The sequence below is a fragment of the Dipodomys ordii genome, unplaced genomic scaffold (assembly GCF_000151885.1).
Source record: "Dipodomys ordii isolate 6190 unplaced genomic scaffold, Dord_2.0 Scaffold151, whole genome shotgun sequence".
In the NCBI taxonomy this organism is placed as follows: Eukaryota; Metazoa; Chordata; class Mammalia; order Rodentia; family Heteromyidae; genus Dipodomys; species Dipodomys ordii.
In genome coordinates, this window is record NW_012267367.1 from 129,157 (window position 1) to 147,544 (window position 18,388).

At 40.7% G+C, this 18,388-nt stretch overlaps 1 protein-coding gene across 1 annotated transcript in view; it reads right to left on the bottom strand.

Moving 5' to 3' along the window:
* Fer1l6 (fer-1-like family member 6) overlaps nt 1–18,388 on the bottom strand; it is a 119,638-nt gene that overhangs the window by 75,914 nt on the left and 25,336 nt on the right. The window contains exons 12-17 of the mRNA XM_013032223.1: nt 15,748–15,928; nt 14,380–14,500; nt 12,762–12,862; nt 8,343–8,433; nt 4,924–5,043; nt 2,744–2,896 (exon numbers count right to left, since the gene is read on the bottom strand). Of these exons, the coding sequence (XP_012887677.1) occupies nt 2,744–2,896; nt 4,924–5,043; nt 8,343–8,433; nt 12,762–12,862; nt 14,380–14,500; nt 15,748–15,928 (767 nt within the window). The remainder of the gene's footprint in view (nt 1–2,743; nt 2,897–4,923; nt 5,044–8,342; nt 8,434–12,761; nt 12,863–14,379; nt 14,501–15,747; nt 15,929–18,388) is intronic.

Sequence of the window (18,388 nt, forward strand, 5' to 3'; positions counted from 1 at the left end):
TCTCTAGGCTGATGGGCACAATGAAATTCACAAGTTTCCGCCATGATGACTGCCTCCACCTGGAGCTCTTCAAACCTGAGATGTTGATGGGGCCTCTCAAAGGACACCTGTGCAGGCTGAGTGCAGTGGCTCATGCCTGAAATCCTAGGTGGAGATAGGAGGCGCTTAGTTGGAGGTCAGCCTGGGCAAAAAGTTAATATTTGGAGCTGGGAAAGTGGCTCAGTGGTAGAGCGCTTGCCTTGCATGCATGAGGCCCTGGGTTTGATTCCTCAGCACCACATAAGCAGAAAACGTCGCAAGTGGCACTGTGGCTCAAGTGGTAGAGCTCTAGCCTTGAGCTGAAGAGCTGAGGGACAGTTCCCAGGCCCAGAGTTCAGCCCCCATGACCGGCAAAAAAAAAAAAAAGTTAATATTTGTTGGCAAATAAGCCAGATGTGATGGTCATACTTATAATCTCAGCTACAGAAAGGTGTGGGTAGAAGGATTAAAGGCTGAAGCCAACTTGGGGGTGTGTGGGGGCGGGGGGTGGGTTGGGGGGTGTAAGACCCTGTCTGATAAATAACCTAAAGAAAAAAGAACTTGAAGCATGGTTCAGGTGGTAGAATACCTGGCTAAGAAGTACAAGGCTGAAAATTCAAACTTTAGTACAAAAGAGAGAAAGGTGGGGGGAGAAAGAGAGAAAGAGTGAATCAAATTATCCATCTGTGTAGCAAATAAACATTGGCTCAGACATTTATAATTTATGCTTTTATCAACTTCTGAATTCTCTAGAATGAGTAGAAACCAAGGTGAGTGACAAGTGTGGGAGGCTGGGTCTCCTGGTACAGCCTTTGATTTTTCCAGACTTAGGCAATTTAGGGAAGAGAAAGAGGCATGAAGGGAGGTGGTGCGCAAGGGAGTTCAGATCAGGGGTAACGATCCAACAGGAATGATAATAGCTTTACTGAATTGTCTCACCAAGATGTTTCATCATGTAGGTGTAATTAAATTCAATGAGTTTTAGAAAGTGGTCACTGAAAGCAATCCCTGTGGCAGAAGGAAAATAAGGATAAAAAAGAAAGCCCAGGCAAATAGATATATTAATAAAGACAACACACATAGGATGAAAACTCACTGGACGATTCCAGTCCATTCTCTGGCTTTACTGGCAGCTGTTCTCTGTCCTAATTTTACACTATTCTAAGATACATCAGAATATTTAGGAGTCATACCATTTTTGAGTTATTTTTTAGCACACGCCCTCATATAAATGATTTGCTATTTTTAAGACAAATGATCCTTGCCTACCTAATAGTTCTGGAATGGAAAAAAAAACCCAAGAACAATTTCTGATACTTGTGGACAATGACTTAAGTGAAAAGATGTTTTCTCTTTTTGTTGTTGTTGTTTTTTTAACATCTCAGTTTTATAGGAGTGGGCTTAAAATTACTTTATGTACCTGATAGAAAGCAAGATGCAGAAATACAAGCCAAGACTAGCTATGAAGGAGATTCATGATGAAAACAATGTTCTCTGAAAAACTGGTTGTCAGTGGTTTGTACACTGGTATGTACTGAGTAGTTACATTGGAGGAGACACAAGTGTGAGTTCTTCGTGTTCACTTAATCCTCACAACCACTTTCATATTATGAAGGGAAAAATGGATTCATATTCTTCAAAAGGAAATGTGATGTTTGTCAATACATGCAGGATTACCTAGGCAGTATTAGCCCAAGAATTCTATCAGGGGTTTAATTGTTCCTGCTAAATTAATATCTTGAAGTCCTCAGCACTGGCCTTGTTATTTCGTGTTTCTTCCATATGTGATAGTTAAGTTAAAATAACATTAAAATAATTGGAGTAGGGTGGCCTCAAGTACAATATGACTGATGTCCTTATAAAACAAATGCTCTGTGAAGACCCAGGCACATGCAAAAAGAATGCTGTGGAAGTATCAGTATTACACAGGCACAAGCCAATGAACTAACCAGGAAGAAGGAAAAAGATATGGAACAAGACTCTTCATGGAGAAAGAACCCTGCCAGCATCTTGATTTGGGACTTCTAGTCCTTGGAATCATAGGAGATAATTAATTTATGTTGTGTAAGCCAGTTGGTGCATGATACTTTATTACAGCTGCTTTAGCAAACTTATATAAACTCTAAGCCAAATCGGCCTGACTTCAAAGTCACTGTCCCCTCCTGGATTTCACACTTTTACATGGGGTCTTCTGTCTCCAACTCCAACACTCACATCCACAGTAGCCTCTTGAAGCTGATGATACTTAGGGGCTAGTATCTAGATGCCTGATGCCATAGCTGTCCCGTATCTATCCATGGGGAAGGATGAAGAATACAATCCAGATTTCCATTTAAGGAACTATACTTTTATAATGTCTAGGGTGGGGCCCACTTTTGTTCTCTCTCTCTCTGTTTCTGTCTCTGTCTCTCTCTCTCTTCCATTCTCTTCTTCCTCCCATCCTTCCCTCTTCACCTTTTTCCTCCCCCTCCTCCTTTCTGCTCTTTTTTTTTTCCTTCTCTCTTCCACTCCCATCAACTTCATGGCAGTCCACAAACACCGCAAGACCTCTCCACGCCACCAAATCTCTTTCTGGCTAAGCATTGCCATTCCTGTACCTGCTCCCCATGTGGCTTCCCTTTGGGCTTCCTGCCCCCCATATGGGGCAACAGACATTGTGAATCACCCAGGGTGGGGGGGGAACCCAGAAAATCCTCTCTTTCAATCCACAGTCGCGTGGACTTACTTTGAGGAAGTGAGTCTGGATCTTCCCACAGTGCTTGCCCCTCTGCGCCAGAACTGGGGAGTAGAGCAGGTCTCTGGAGGCCAGGCGCGCGTAGGCCACTCGCTTGTTGTTGCTGAGCATCCAGATGAAGACGTCGGGGATGGTGTGCTGTGGCTGTGGGATGGGGCAGGCTGTGGTTATGTGCACCTCCAGAGCTCTCCCACCCTGAAAGAGCCCCTCTCCTGCAACACAAACTGCACACTACAAAAACCAGCTAGGTGATTTATCACCTATGCAACCAGTCAAGTCAGGTGCAGCCTTGTTGGGAAGAGACAGCCTGTCATGAATCAAACAGACGTACCCCGTGCTTTGAGGACGTTCTGAAGGCATGCAAGCTAGCTCTGTGATGATTTGGTATCTTTTTTCTTTCTCTTTCCTTCCCTTCCCTTCTCTTCCTTCCATCCTTCCTTCCTTTTTTCCTTCCTTCCCTCCATCCTTCCTTCCTTCCCTCCCTCCTTCCTTCCTTTCTTTCTCTCTTTTGCTGTCCCCCTTTCTTTCTCTCTCTTTCTTTTTTCTCTTTCTTTCTTTCTCTCTTCCTTCCTTTCTTCCTTCCCTTCTTCCTTTCTCTCTTTTTCTCTTTCCCTCTCTTCCTTCCTTCCTTCCTTTTTTCTTCCTTCCTTCCTTCTTTCCTTCCTTTCTTCCTTCCTTTCTTTCTTTCTTTCTTTCTTTCTTTCTTTCTTTCTTTCTTTCTTTCTTTCTTTCTTTCTTTCTTCCTTTCTTTCCCAGTCCTAGGGCTTGAACTTAGGGACTGGGCACTGCCCCTGAGCTTTTTTGCTCAAGTCACAGTTCTACTTTTGGCTTTTGGATGGTGCATTGGAGATAAGAATCTCACAGACTTTCTTGCCAGGACTGGTTTTGAATTATGATCTTCAGATCTCAGCCTCCTGAGTAGCTAAGATTGCAGGCATGAGCCACCAGTGCCAGGCTGATTTAATGGCCTACTTTTCTCCATCTGTAGAACAAACATCTGTTTCTAAGACTCCCTATGGATTCTTTTTGAATGTAGAAGCAATGACTTGGTTTTAAAGTGCTAGGCTTCCCAAGCAGTAACATTTCCAGAATATTCAAATGAAAAGACAAGACCAAAACAACAATGTCTAAGTGACTTTCCACTCTTAAGAAAGGGAAAGAAAATCTGCCAGAAACCTTGTCGAATATATATGATAGCAAAATATAGCTATAGCTCCATTTTCAATAGTTTTCGGGAGACTCAACTAAATTGCATAGAAAATTAGATTTTAAATTTGAGCTAATTAAGTCAGGAAGACCCAGTGCTCCATTCTAAGTGGACCATTATGGTGTCTTTGTAACACACATATCTGAACGAACATAACAATCAAAACAAAAGGAGGTATTCAGCGTTCAAACTCCTGGGTAGAAGCAGGTGCTCTGTCTTACTTTGATATTCAGGTACAACTGGTACCCAGGAGGAGCATCCATTCCTGTGACAGATACAGAAGTATGGGATGGGTTTCCTGGCCCAGGCCCAGGCAGTTACAGGCCTGAAGGCTCAATGCCTGCTTCAAACATTCTGAGTTCTTACTAAAATTCTCTGTGCACTGTCTACCTGCTTCATTGTGTAATAAACACCTAGGAAAGGACTGATTTGAGACAAGAATGATAACTTTCAGGAACCACAAAACAATAAAATCGTACCTCTCCCAAACACTCTCCCCTATAAAAGCCAGTTTAAGACATTTCTACACATTTTCAAGTTTCAAAAAAGCTTCAGCATCTGACAGAAGCAAAAACGCAAAGGCCTTGTAATGATCATTCTAGAAGGCACTGTTTACAACTAATTTTAAGATGAGATGATCTTTGACTTTTGCTGGACATGCATTTAAATCCTCGTACGGCTGCAAACCAGTCAGAGATCTCACCATCAGAGTGCTCATTTTGACTTTTCTTTAATCATGCCTTTTATTCTGCTGAATGCTTAGGCTTTATTTTTTTTGAATCAATAAAGCCCTACATGTTTGGCTTAATTCTAAAATCTCTTCTCCCATCCCCAAACAAATATCGACAGCTCAGCTCAGCAGGGCTTTGGAAAAACAAAACAAAACAAAAATGAACCCAGTGACCCATATTGGACCCATTGCCTTCTCTGAACAGAGTTCAGGCTAACCTGCACGGCTTCTTACCTCATCAACAAGAAAACGGATTTTCTCCACAAAGGTCTGGGCTTCTCGGATTATTTCATCAAGAGGTAACTTTTTCTTCTGCTGTTGAATGATCTCTTTAGCCTCCTTGGCCATCACTTCCTAAAGCAAGACAAGAGTGGATGTAGATCTTTCTAGAAGGCTGGATGACCACCACTGCATTGTGGCTGATGAGCCCTGAAAGATCTAGTAGGTCCTCATTGAATCCCATCAGGAGGGCTGCTTTGTTCTCTGCCCTCTATAAGTGCTGGCCATTTAGTAGAAACTGTAGAGGAATATGGACACAAAGGAGACCATCTCTGACTCCATAGTAGATGAGACGCAGAGGTGAGACAGAGGTGGGGCAAGGTCACATGGCTTTGTGAGACAGGACCTGAATCTCAGTTCTCTGATCTTTAATAAGTGAGTATATTCTACTAAGCTACTGCTCCATGCTAGCCACTGGATTAATCCTTAGTTCCCTTTTTGTTTCAGTGGGCTCACAAATGGATATAATCATCTGGTTTTAAGGCAGGGCAACAGCAGTGCAGCTTCGGAGTGGTAGAAGTGGTAGAGTAGAGTCCAAACTGCACATCACCGCCTTGTCCTCGTGACTGAGATTCCAGCTCAAGGAGACATTATCTGACAAACACTGCCCGTTGCTATCAGAGTGGTGGAAATAGTAAAGGGCTTGATTTATTTACTCAGTCCATATTTATGGGCTTAAGAGAAAAACCCCAACTGTTTGCAGTGCTGCCTAGACCTGTGCCTGGCTTTGCCTTGTCTGCCTGCTCCTTGAATCTCCTTATCACATCCCTTCCTTGTTCACCATGCCCTAGGCACACTGGTCCTAGACTACATCGAGATGGCTGACCTATGGTAGGAACACTGGGAGCTTCCTCTTGATCAACTGGTCTTCCAAGACACCCTATAGCTTCAACTTCAGTATCATCATTCCAGCATTTCCCCATATTTTGCTATGTACTGTGGCTTTTTAACTTTTCCTTCATACTCATGACCTGTGATCATTTCTGTGTATTTGTGGTTTACCTGTCCATCTCTTATCTTCTCCATTAGAATGTAAGCCTCACGTCCTCCATCTTGTTCTTACCTTGTACCTTTGGGCCTGAGAGTGACACTGAGTGACACCCAGAACCAGAAGGTGTTAAATGAATGTTTGCAGACTAAATAGACAAGTCAATCTATAACGTCCTCAGAGACAAGCTCTAAGAACTCTCAGTTTTATGTCCTTAGCACCTAGCCTAGTACAGAGTATGTTGGAAGCCTATTGGTGATGCTGACCAGAAGAACTGAATACCTGGTCCCTATCAGGTAGAGAGCTAAGGCCTGGGATGGGGTGAGACCTGAAGCTACCTTTCCCTGAGACTTTGACGGCATTGTCAAATGAAAGTAATATATGCAAGTATTTAAATGTGCAAAGCACCATAGAACCAGACAGGGACAAAGACAGGCTTCATATTGCAACAATGAGATGTACAAGTCGTTATGTCGAAAAATGAACTTTACAACTTTGGTGGGGGGGAGAATCGGGTGGAGGGAGGTGGGGGGGGGAGTATGGGAAGGGATGGGAAGGGGAAACAAAGAGGAGGCTACAATGCTTGATAAGAAATGTACTCGTTATCTTGCCCATGTAATTGTAACCCCTCTGTACAGTATTCTCACAAGAAAAAAAGATCAGTCTTAAAAGGCAAATCTTAAAAAGTAAATAGAATTCATCAGATGTTGAGAAGTTAAAAGACAGCCCAGATAAAGGGGGAAATTGCATGCACAGATAAACAGCAGGACTCCATAAGTATTGGTGCCCTGATATATAGATAGATGGGAAAGGTATAGTGGGGAAGAAGGCTGGGATGTTAGGCTATGAAGCCCAAGTATCATGTAAAAAGAATTTGGAGTTTTTCCTATAAATGACTGAGAGACTCCAGTGATTTTTTTTTCAGTTGTAGGTCTTGAACTCTGGGCCTGGGATCTGTCCCTGCCCTCTTCAGCACAAGGCAAGCACTCTACCACTTGAGCCACAGCGCCACTTCTGGTTTTCTCGTGGTTAATTGGGGATAAGAGTCTCACAGACTTTCCTGTCCAGGCTGGCTTTGAACTGCAATCCTCAGATCTCAGCTTCCTGAATAGCTAGGATTATAGGCATGAGCCACCAGCACCTGGCACCTCTGGTGATTTTTAAAGTGATACTTGGCTTTAGACATGTCTGGTTGCAGTATGAAAGATGGATTGGAGGAAGTCTACTGGAAAGTCTGGCACAGAGATATGAAGAAAATCAATCAAGGCAGTGATTTTCTATGAAGAAGCTAAGTTCTAGAGTACTTAAGGACTTGGGGTCACATTGGCTATTTAAGGTGAGGGCCAGAGATTCAACATTGACACATTGGTTTCTGGTTGGAGTAATATGCATAGCACAGGGGTGGGGTGGGGGGCAACACAGGAATAAGTTTAGGTAAGATCCAGTTCAGTCAGTAGGAGATACTGAGTGCAACACAAAAATGAATCAAGTAGATGAGATTTCAACCAGGAGGCAGGACTTAGGAATGGTATTGAAACTGTGGGCCTATTCAGGCCCAGGACAATAGGATTACAGGCGTGAGCCACTGACGCCCGGCCCCCCTTGTGTGTTTTGAGGGATGGAAAAGTATTCTGGAAAGAAGGATGAATGACTTAGACTTGAGTGTCTGGACGTCCATGAGCTAGCAGTGGCGTTTAAAAACAAAGTCCATCTTTCTAAGACTCACTCCTATCTTTAAGATATCCCTGAAAAGTCTAACAGCATGATTTTTTATTCTTTTCATATTTATCAGGGCCTCCCATAAAATGTCCCTTGGTGCTATGACTAGAATGGAAGTTTCTAGGTGAGAGACACCAGGGGCTGACCTGGTCTGGGATTTCTTAAGTCATTGCTCACTCAAGAAGAACGGAGCCTGCACAGCACACAAGCACCTGCACGCACTGCTCAGGTCTCAGAACACAGAAGGGCATCTGTGACTGCCCCGTTCCCAAGAAATGGTAACAGGTTTTAACACAGTTCTTAAGGAAAGGAATTTAAGGAGATGGAGAATCGTTGTTTCATTTGGTCCGTTGATTTGTGGAGCAGTCAAGTGAAAGGTCTACAGCCATAACAAAATAAAAATGTCAAAAAAAATGCAGAAGGGGGAATGCTATCTGATTAGGATGCAGGACTAAGACTTCTAACTCATGCCCATAAATTCAATTAAGGCTAGCTCCTTTCCAGTTCAATACATATTCCCCTCCCAGTCTTGTCTCTAGATCACACAAAGCTATATAGCCTTTAACCTTTACACATATCTGGCCTATGACCTATGCCCCATCCATAAGGTTGACTGGTGAAGTACATGTTTTAACTCTGTTCAAAGTATAAATAGCTTTGCACATACCAGCTCCTGCCAACAGAGTGTAAGCCGTTTCTTATCTAAAGTGGTTTGGTTCAGCATCTTCGGCTTTTTTTCTGCTTCAGAGATAAAGGCACTGAAAGAGGAGAAAACCCATTTTAAAGCCTACTTAGTGAAAAATCCATTTATATGATTCCAAAGATTTGCACGTATACTTTCTGTGATACAATGGAAAGGTGATGAATTGAGCTACAGAACCCAGATTTTAATTAAGGATTAAGCAACGATGTGCTAACTTTTCTAAGAGAGAAAATGGGAATTGGACACATTCAGATCCTTCACAAGCTTTAAGGAATTAATATTTTTCCACATTTTTTCAATGCATATCCATTGTAATTGCTATCAAAATTCATTTTGAAAAGCACATGCATAGTATTGCAGTTTTTCTTCATCTTAAAATGTTAACATGTGATAAGAGATTCCTAAAAACTTGCATTTAGGGTAATATGAAATCTAGTATTATGATACTGCCAGCATTGTTCATTCTGCTTAGGATTACTACTTGTGGACTTTTCTGTTTTCATATGAGTTTTAGGATTGAATTTCAATTTCTGTAAAGAATGACATGGGGTTTTTTGATGGAGATTGTTTTCAATCTGTAGATTACTTTTATAACCATTGTCACAATATTAATCCCATCAATTGATAAGCATGGGAATTCTTTCTAATTTTTGGTGTCATCTTCAAGATTTTATAGTTTTCATTGTAGAGATCTTTCATCTACTTAGGTTTAATCCTACATATTTTTGAGGCTATTGTGAATGAAATTGTTTTCTTGATTTCTTTTCAGTCTGTTCATTCGTATATAGAAAAGCTACTTATTTGCATATGTTAATTTTATATTCTGCTATATTGATAAAAGTTTATCAGCAGTTTATCATCTGCAGGTGGAGAAATTGACTTGTCTTTCCCTATTTGAATTATTTCTTTCTCTTGTCTTTATGTTCTTCAAGTTCAGTCTGCTTTCTCAAGTCCAAACTTACCAAATATAAAAAAATTCTAGTCTTTAAACTTTGTATTTTTTCAATTGACTGAAAACTTGAAGAAAAGAGGAGCAATTAATCCTCTAATATGGTTAAATTATTGAACTCACAAATGGATCTTAAAACCATGTGAGGCTTTCAAAAGGCACTTAAAAGGAATTGCAGATAGCATGTAGTTCTCAGCAAGAGTATCACTAGTATATATTGCTTTTATTTATATTTTTATTTTTTCATGTTTTGTTTCTTTAAATTTTTACATTGTTTTATAATGAAAAAAATATAGCAAAATCCACACAATTATTCTCTTGCACTTTTTCTTCATACAAAGCAAAACTTAGCCAGTTTCACTTTAAGTTGAGAGATTATAAAGGAGAATTCCAGGCTTAACCACTGCCTGTCTGCTGGTCTTTGCCTTTCGCAGAGTTAATCTCCACTCTCTTTCTGTTAATTCCACTTCGGCAATTTTTCATTGCAGCTCAAGTCTTGGCTTAATGAATTTCAAGAGTTGGTCTGAGTTGTTTCCACATGAGGTGAGCAGCCTTTAAGGAGACAACCCAACCCCCCACCCCTCACATGTTCCTCCCCCTGCAATTCCCGCCACCATGGAATCCCTTCCCTCACATGCGGGCTTCCTGTAGTAGCCTGCTTCTCCGAGAATGTGTCACGATTACAATAGACTGTGACTTGCCAGCAATCTACCATGTCATGAGCGGCAGTTTGAAGAGACCCTCACATGGCAAGAAATTGAGGGTGAACTAGAGCCTCCAACTCAGCAGGCCATGAAGAACCAAATTCCATAAATAACCACATGAGTGATCTTGGAAATGAATGCTGCTGCCCAGGAGACCTAGAAATGACTCCAGCGGCAGTCAATGCCTTGAGGATGCAGAAACTGTGAGATCAGCAGTGTTAAGCTACTGAGTTTGGGGATAGCTTTTGACTCAATGATCAATCATTACACTCTATGTTTTTACTTTTATTTTATTTCTTACTGCCTGGAATAAGAGTCTTTAAATGGCTTTTACTAATGTGCTGTGTGGAAAATTCTATTAGGTAAAAGTTGATATATAGTATGTATTTGTTAAAATGGTCACTGTGGCTGAAATCAGGAAAGCAATTCCATTAGTAATAGCCCCACAAAAAAAATATTTAGGCATTAACTTAACCAAAGAAGTGAAGGACCTCTATGATGAAAACTTTAAAAACCTGAAAAAGGAAATCAAAGCAGAACTTAGAAAGTGGAAAAACCTCCCATGCTCCTGTATTGGAAGGATCAACATCGGGAAAATGGCAATATTTCCCAAGGCTATCTACAAATTCAATGCGATACCTATCAATATTCCAACCTCATTCTTCAAGGAAATAGAAAAGGCAATCCAAAAATTCATATGAACAATAAAAGACCCCAAATGGCAAAAATGATCCTTAACAGAAAGAATAGTGCTAAAGGAATGTCAATACCAAATTTCAAACTCTACTACAAAGCCATAGTAATCAAAACAGCTTGCTACAGGCACAAGAACAGACCTCAGAACCAATGGAATAGAATTGAAAACCCAGAAATGAACCCACAGACCTATAGCCATCTAATCTTCAAAAAGGGAGCTAAAAAAAATAGAATGGAAGAAAGCCTCTTCAGTAAATGGTGCTGGCAAAACTGATTAACCACTTGTAGAAAACTAAAGCTAGATCCTTATATATCACCCTGCACCAGAATCAACTCCAAATGGATCAAAGACCTCAGAGTCAAAGCAGATACCCTTCAAACATTACAGGAAGGAATAGGAGAAACCCTAGGTCTCCTTGGCACAGGCTGAAATTTTCTTCATAGAGACCCAGAAACACAGCAAATCAAAGAAAGGTTGGACAAATGGGATTGCATGATGCTGCAGAGCTTCTGCATGGCAAAGGATATAGCTAGCAAGATCAATAAAAAGCCCCTGGATTGGGAGAAGATCTTCACTAGCCATACAATGGACAAGGGTCACATATCTAAAATATACCTAGAACTCAAAAAATTAAATCCCCCAACAACAAATTCTCAAAGAAACAACTGCCCAATAAATAAGTGGGCTAAAGACTTAAAGAGAAACTTCTCTGAAGAGGAAAGGATGGCTAATAGACATATGAAGAAATGCTCAACCTCCCTAGCCATAAAAGAAATGCAAATCAAAACAACATTGAGATACCACCTCACCCCAGTTAGAATGGCTAAAATCAAGAACTCTAATAACAACAAATGCTGGAGGGAATGTGGACAGAGGGGAACCTTACTGCATTGTTGGTGGGAGTGTAAACTTGTTCAACCACTTTGGAAAGCAGTATGGAAGTTCCTCAAAAGACTCTACATAGAGCTCCCCTATGACCCAGCAATCCCACTTTGGGACATTTACCCAAATGATCACAAACAAGACCACACTAAAGCTACCAGCACAACTATGTTTATTGCAGCCTTATTTACCATAGCTAAGATATGGAACCAACCCAGAGGCCCCTCAGTAGATGAATGGATCAAGAAAATGTGGTATATATACATAATAGAATTCTATGCCTCCATCAGAAAGAATGACGTTGCCCCATCTGTTAGGAAATGGAAAGGCTTGGAAAAATTATATTAAGTGAAGTAAGCCAGGCCCAAAGAAACATAGGTCCCATTGTTTCCCTTATTTGCAATTACTAGTATGTGTCTGAGACAAGCAGAAACGGTCAGATAAGTTGATGTTTTGCAAAATGAACCCCAAGATAAGGACTCTAATTGTTTTTCTTGCTTGCTTTTGTTTCTAACATATTTATAAGATGATTTCTTTGTTGCTTTATATGTCCCTCCCCCTGTTTTCACCTGTATTTGATGCTGGTATAATTTGTAGAGGGGAAGGGAAAAAACAAATTATTTAAATAGGGATACAGGTGGACCCATTGCAAAGTGAGATGTACAAGACGTTATGTCAAAAAATGAACTTTACAACTTTGGCCTGGGGCGGAGAGAGGAGATGGGAAGGGTTGGGAAGGAGGAAGCAAAGGAGGAGGCAACAATGCTTGATAAGAAATGTACTCATTACCTTGTCCATGTAATTGTAAAAATAAATAAATAAAATGGTCACCAAGTATCTATGTAATTCAAAGTATCATGCCTGGGCCTGAGCATTTTTGTTGCTGTTTGTTGCTGTAAAGGTCAGTCTTTATGACTTCTCCCCTTTAGTTTATGCTTTTGTTGTTTATTGCCAGGAAGCAGTAGCTAGCTCACAAGCAGCAGTTAAGTTACTGGACAAAATAACAATCGATTTAATATTATAAAGTATTCCTCTGAATGCATGTAAAGCTGACTGTCTTCTCAAGGTAATTCAAGGCTGATTACACACACACACACACACACACACACACACACACACACACACACACAGAGCTTCCTGGAGCCCACTACCTGCTTTGACTGATGAAGTCATTCAGTGCTTGCTGCATCTTCTCTTCTGGTGCCTCCTCAGAAACCTTGAGCAATTCTCTTACTTCTTCTATACTTTCTTCCTAAAAACAAATCACAGAGATGGATGGGTCACAGCTGTAGTAGAGATACTGATTGTACACTGATTAGTATAACATTCCAGGAATCATACTTGGTTATTGCTGTTGCTTTGGAAATAAAGGAAGAGTTCCTTCTTTTCTTATGCATAAACTAGAAATGCTGCTGTAGTCTAACTCTGAGCCTTCTGGTCCAGATGCACAAGATTTCCTGCGTTGCTCAAAGTTATTGTTTTTGCCACAGCTCCATTCCCTTTCTGGGTATCACTTGTTTAGAGTCTACCCTAAAGGGAAATATAATGTCGTGGGAAATACACAGTAATGTAGAGTAAATTAGATATAATTACCAAAAACTTCAAAAGCAGTGTTCAAGTCCATTCTTAAATACTAATATAATGATATTGAATGACTTTTGAAATGAAAGAGAACTCATTCTTCTGAGGATAACAGGCAAGTTGTAGCCGTGTTTGTATATTTCATAATTGTACTTTTCCTTTTGGTCTAAATCTTAAGATTCCAATCATTAGCTCAGGGAGAAACAGGTCCCAGAGGAACTGTCCATGCTGCCATTGCTTTATGAAAATTTACAAAAAGTTCAGTTTTCTAACACATGCTAAAGTCTAGAGGCTGGGGATGTTTGCTCTCCTCTTTTTGCTCCACTAGAAGAAAAAGCAACACTATGGAGTGGTTTAAGATTTGGGTTCTTGGTTAGAAAAACCTGAGTTTAAATCCAAGGTCTAACACTTACTTATACCCAGTTTCCTCATCTGTAAAATGGAACAATTATAGTATCTCCCACAACACAGTAGGGCTAACATCAGTCATGTTAGCCCTGATAGAAGGGATCCTAACCATGTGAAGGAAATTTGAAATTAGTGCTAATGGCTGCTACTATGGTCTCTAGAGAAAATTCTGATTTATTTTTTTTCAAGACTCATAGAGATCAACTATGTATTCTGACTGCAGGAGATTCAAAAGCAGCCTTACCAAGTGTGTGGATCCCACATGGTGTGACCCCAAACCAGCCCTCCCTGACTGCCTGGAATACCTTGGACAGAGATGATATTCATTTTCACACAATTGGGTTTTAGAAAGCAAATAACAGGGAGAATTTTGTTCTTTCTTCAACACGTGCTCTAATGAGACCGGATGGCGTCTAATGGGTCACCTGGTAAGGTGTGTGGAATGAGCAATAAAACTGTGGGGGTAGGAGGAAAGGACTTGTTGAAACTAGTTTTATAAGAATATCCTCAACCCTGCCTTTTAGAGATTAGAGGATCAGCCCATTGCTAGCACGTGTCCCAGTAGAAAGCAGAAAAAAGGCTTCGAGTGTGGATAGTTTGATTTAAAGTCCAGGGATTCTCATTTTTTCTGGGTCCACACAGTGGAAGCCATGAAATGCAGAAGCCTTAATTCAGTTGTATTCAACCAGAGATCCAGACACTCCAATGGGATGGAACCAAGTTTCTTTGCCCCGACTGTAGGTCCTAATCTGCAAAGCCCACATGTGTAAAATGACGCACTAGGAGATCTGCCATTTTCTCCAACATGTTGGACCAGTGCAGCCTGAAGGTCTGGTCTCCCCAGGTGCTGATGAAGGACACGCAGGGCTTCTTGGCCTCAAATGGTAGATAGTTGTAATTCCTGTGAAAGCACAGTAGGTCAGGAAGTCAGTTGGAAATCCATATTTGTAGGCAATCCCAACCACAGGTTTATGTCCTCTGTGTTCTGGTGGGGCAGGAGAGGATGGGGACCAGACTGTCCAACTGTTAACACTGTCCTTATTCTGTAATTGGGAAATCATGAGCCATGAGCAATAAGGAGTCATGCATCTATAATGAGAAGCATTAACACTGCCATTACATCTAGGCTTAGAAATGATCACCAGAGGGTAGGATTCATCACCAGGAAAGCCTTCTTCAAAGAGGCTTTAAACTGAGGGAAGGAAAATAGAGATTTATTTATTTTTAGTGTCTGTATGCTAGGTGTAAATGTAAGCTCATAATATTATTAATGAGGGTAAAGGCCTGCACCTCAAACTAAATTTTAAAGTTCTATGGCTTAGCATTTTCCTTCCTTCCTTTCTTTCTTCCTTCCTACTTTCTTCCCTCTCTTCCTTCCTTTATTCCTCCCTTTCCTCCCTCCTTCCCTTCCTCTCTCCCTCCTTTCAGCCATACATCCATCCATCTATCCATCCATCCATCCTTCTATCACCCAGTATGTAATTGCCAAGCTTTGGTCTAATAATATGAGTGAGTTTCTTGGCTAAGAAGGAACTAGGGGACAGCAAAGTAGCTAAAAAGGGATAATGTGGAGCCTCGGGGGATGGTTGAGAGTGGCAAGTGGGGATACTTAAAATTCTGATGAGAAAGAGACAGTCAATGAGGTGAGGTGGAAGAATGAAAGAATAAATTAATGTCTATCTTCTGATCAGAGAAGGAACGAATAGGCATAAAGGCAGATAGGATGGGAGAGATGAAGCAAAAGTTTAGACATTCCATGTGGTTTGACAACCATTTTCTTGACTAGGTTTCTCCCAACTGCTTTGTAATATTCTCACAGGTACCCAGGTCTACGTAAAGAGAACTGTGGAACAGAGGCTGAAGCAAAGTGTTTGGAGAGTGTGGCAGGGCAGGTAGTACTGTCAGTGTGCCCAGTGTTCAGAGTTACCCTGTAGTGGAAGGACAAAGGGGACAGAAGACAGACAGACAGACAGACACACACACACACAGATACAAGAGAGAGCAGAAATACACACACACACACACACACACACACACACACACTTATGTTTCTGATTTTAGGGAAGGACAGAATGTAACCATTTCTACCATCAGGCAGAATCCCTCCATCAGAAACCTTGGCTGTGTCTTTCTGGCAGTGTCCCCTACCTGTTCCCCTCTGTCACCAGTGGCTTCTCTGGGTGAGTGGTGGAAGCCACGGACAGGGCAATGTCCTGGGCCACATCCCCTTCTTCGTGCAACAAAGGAACGCTCCCTTCTTCAGCAGACTCAGCTGACTTCTTCTTACTCCCATGGTGGGACCCACCATCAATCAGGTTCCCAAAATTCCCTGCAAATGCAGAAACAAGGGGGGAGGGGCCAGGTGTTACCAAGGGATGCCTGAGGGATCCAAGGCCATGTCCTCCACCTACAGGAAATCAAATCTCAGGATGGAGAAGAGAAGATGCAATGATGAGAATAAAGAAACAGACATGACAATAGCATCCCGATGGACACTACTTAAAGGCAACAGTAAAAAATGCAAATTAAATTTAAAATGTTGAAAACACAATCAAGAGGAGAAGACTTTCTGCTGTAAAATAACCATTTTAACAAAATAACCATTTTAACATCTTACCATCTATCCTGCCAGATTTTTACATAGAGATGTTTGCTAAGGGATCATTCAGGATCCTTTCTTACCTCATAAAAATTGATTCTTCTAGAACAAAAGACTTCTTATGAAAGTCTACAAAGACTATGTCATGTTTTAAACAGTAAAGGAGGAGAGGAGATACCAAATAAAGCAAACAGGGGATCTTATATCCTCCAAGTATCTTTGCATAAACATACCCCTGCCATCATCTTTATGCCATTTTTCAGTCTGACTGCAGCTGTTTAAAAAGACTATGGTAAATATTAAGTACTTTTGGAAAAAGCCCCAGGGTGAGCCATAGTACAGACCTGGTTGCTTTTGTTGATATCAGGAAAGATCTAGAATTCCAAGTTTATGATCACCCAACTCCCTTAACTTGGGAAGCCTTCCTGAGTTCTTCTCCATGGCTCATCTCCTACCCTGACCCCATCTTCCCCTCTACAGACCGGCTTTAAGCCACTGCTCTGCATTTCTACATGCTGCAACCCCCCCCCGCTTTGTGTCTGAGATGTTAAACACATCCCACATATCACATGCTCCTTCTATTGTTCCTCTACCATCTTGTTTTCAAGGAATACTGCACTTCCATGTTTGTCAATGCCTGGAGAATGGAAACCATTTCTTTTAAATTGATTATGGTACAAACACAGTCTTGGTATATATTTGGTGAGTCAAGAGTCTGGTGACCACAAGAATCCTATTCTAATTCCTTCCCTACTCTCCTATCCCCAAAGCACAGTGGCTTCCTAGAAAGAAGAGGAGACTTAGAGTTGGTAGTCCTTGTTTAAGCCTTCGTTCTAACATTCACCAGCTGGAGCTCCTCAGCTCCTCTCAGCCCTATGCCAAGCCTGTCCTCTCAGAGCTAACCCTTCTGATTTCTCTGCCTTCCCTATGAAGATCTGTGTTCCCAAAGGAGATCTTCAACCTGTGAATGCACAGATATGAGTGCTATGTGTGCTGTCTGGTTCATGAAGACTATATCCTATCTTCTTCTCTTTCTGCCCTGTGACAAAAGCTGCCTGGATGTGAAGCAAGCCTTTCTTGAGTAGAATGCTCTTAGGTGGAATATATATATTATATGTTATATATACTAATTATTATATAATAATTTGTTACATATTATTATACATTATATATGTATATATACATATGTGTATCTATTATAGATGAATATAGTATATAATATATGTTATATTATTGTATATATTTGTGTTTTACATAATATACTATAATAATATAATTAGATAATATATTATTATTATATACTATATCATATCCTATATCATAATATAATATCTGATATAATATAGTATATAATATTATTAATTCCAATAGTAGCATCAATTGGATGTGTCATGCTTTCTATTTTGATTCGTTAACTCTGTGAGGAGTAATCATTATTTCTACTTTATAAATAAAGATGAGGCAATCTAAAAATTCATATGGAACAATAAAAGACCCTGAACACCAAAAACAATCTCTTTAACAGAAAGAACAGTGCTGGAGAAATATCAATACCAAATATCAAACTTTAGGGGCTGGGAAGATGACTCAGTGGTAGAGTGCTTGCCTTGCATGCATGAGGCCCTGGGTTCGATTCCTCAGCACCACATAAGCAGAAAAAAAAAGCTGGAAGTAAGGCTGAGGTTCAAGTGGTAGAGTGCTAGCCTTGAGCTGAAGAGCTGAAGGACAGTGCCCAGGCCCAGAGTTCAGGCCCCACGACCGATAAAAAAAAAAAAACAATAAAAAAAAAAGATTCCTTAATTCAAATTTCAACCTTTACTACAAAGCCATAGTAATCAAAACAGCTAGGTACTGGCACAAGAACAGACCTCAGGGCCAATGGAATAGAATTGAAAACCCAGAAATGAACCCAAAGACCTATAGCCATCTAATCTTCAAAAAGGGAGTTAAAAAAATAGAATAGAAAAAAGACAGCCTCTTCAGTAAATGGTGTTGGCAAAACTGGTTAACCACTTGTAGAAAACTAAAGCTAGATCCTTATATATCACCCTGCACCAGAATCAACTCCAAATGGATCAAAGACCTCAGAGTCAAAGCAGATACCTTTCAAACATTACAGGAAGGAATAGGAGAAACCCTAGGTCTCCTTGGCACAGGCTGAAATTTTCTTCATAGAGACCCAGAAACACA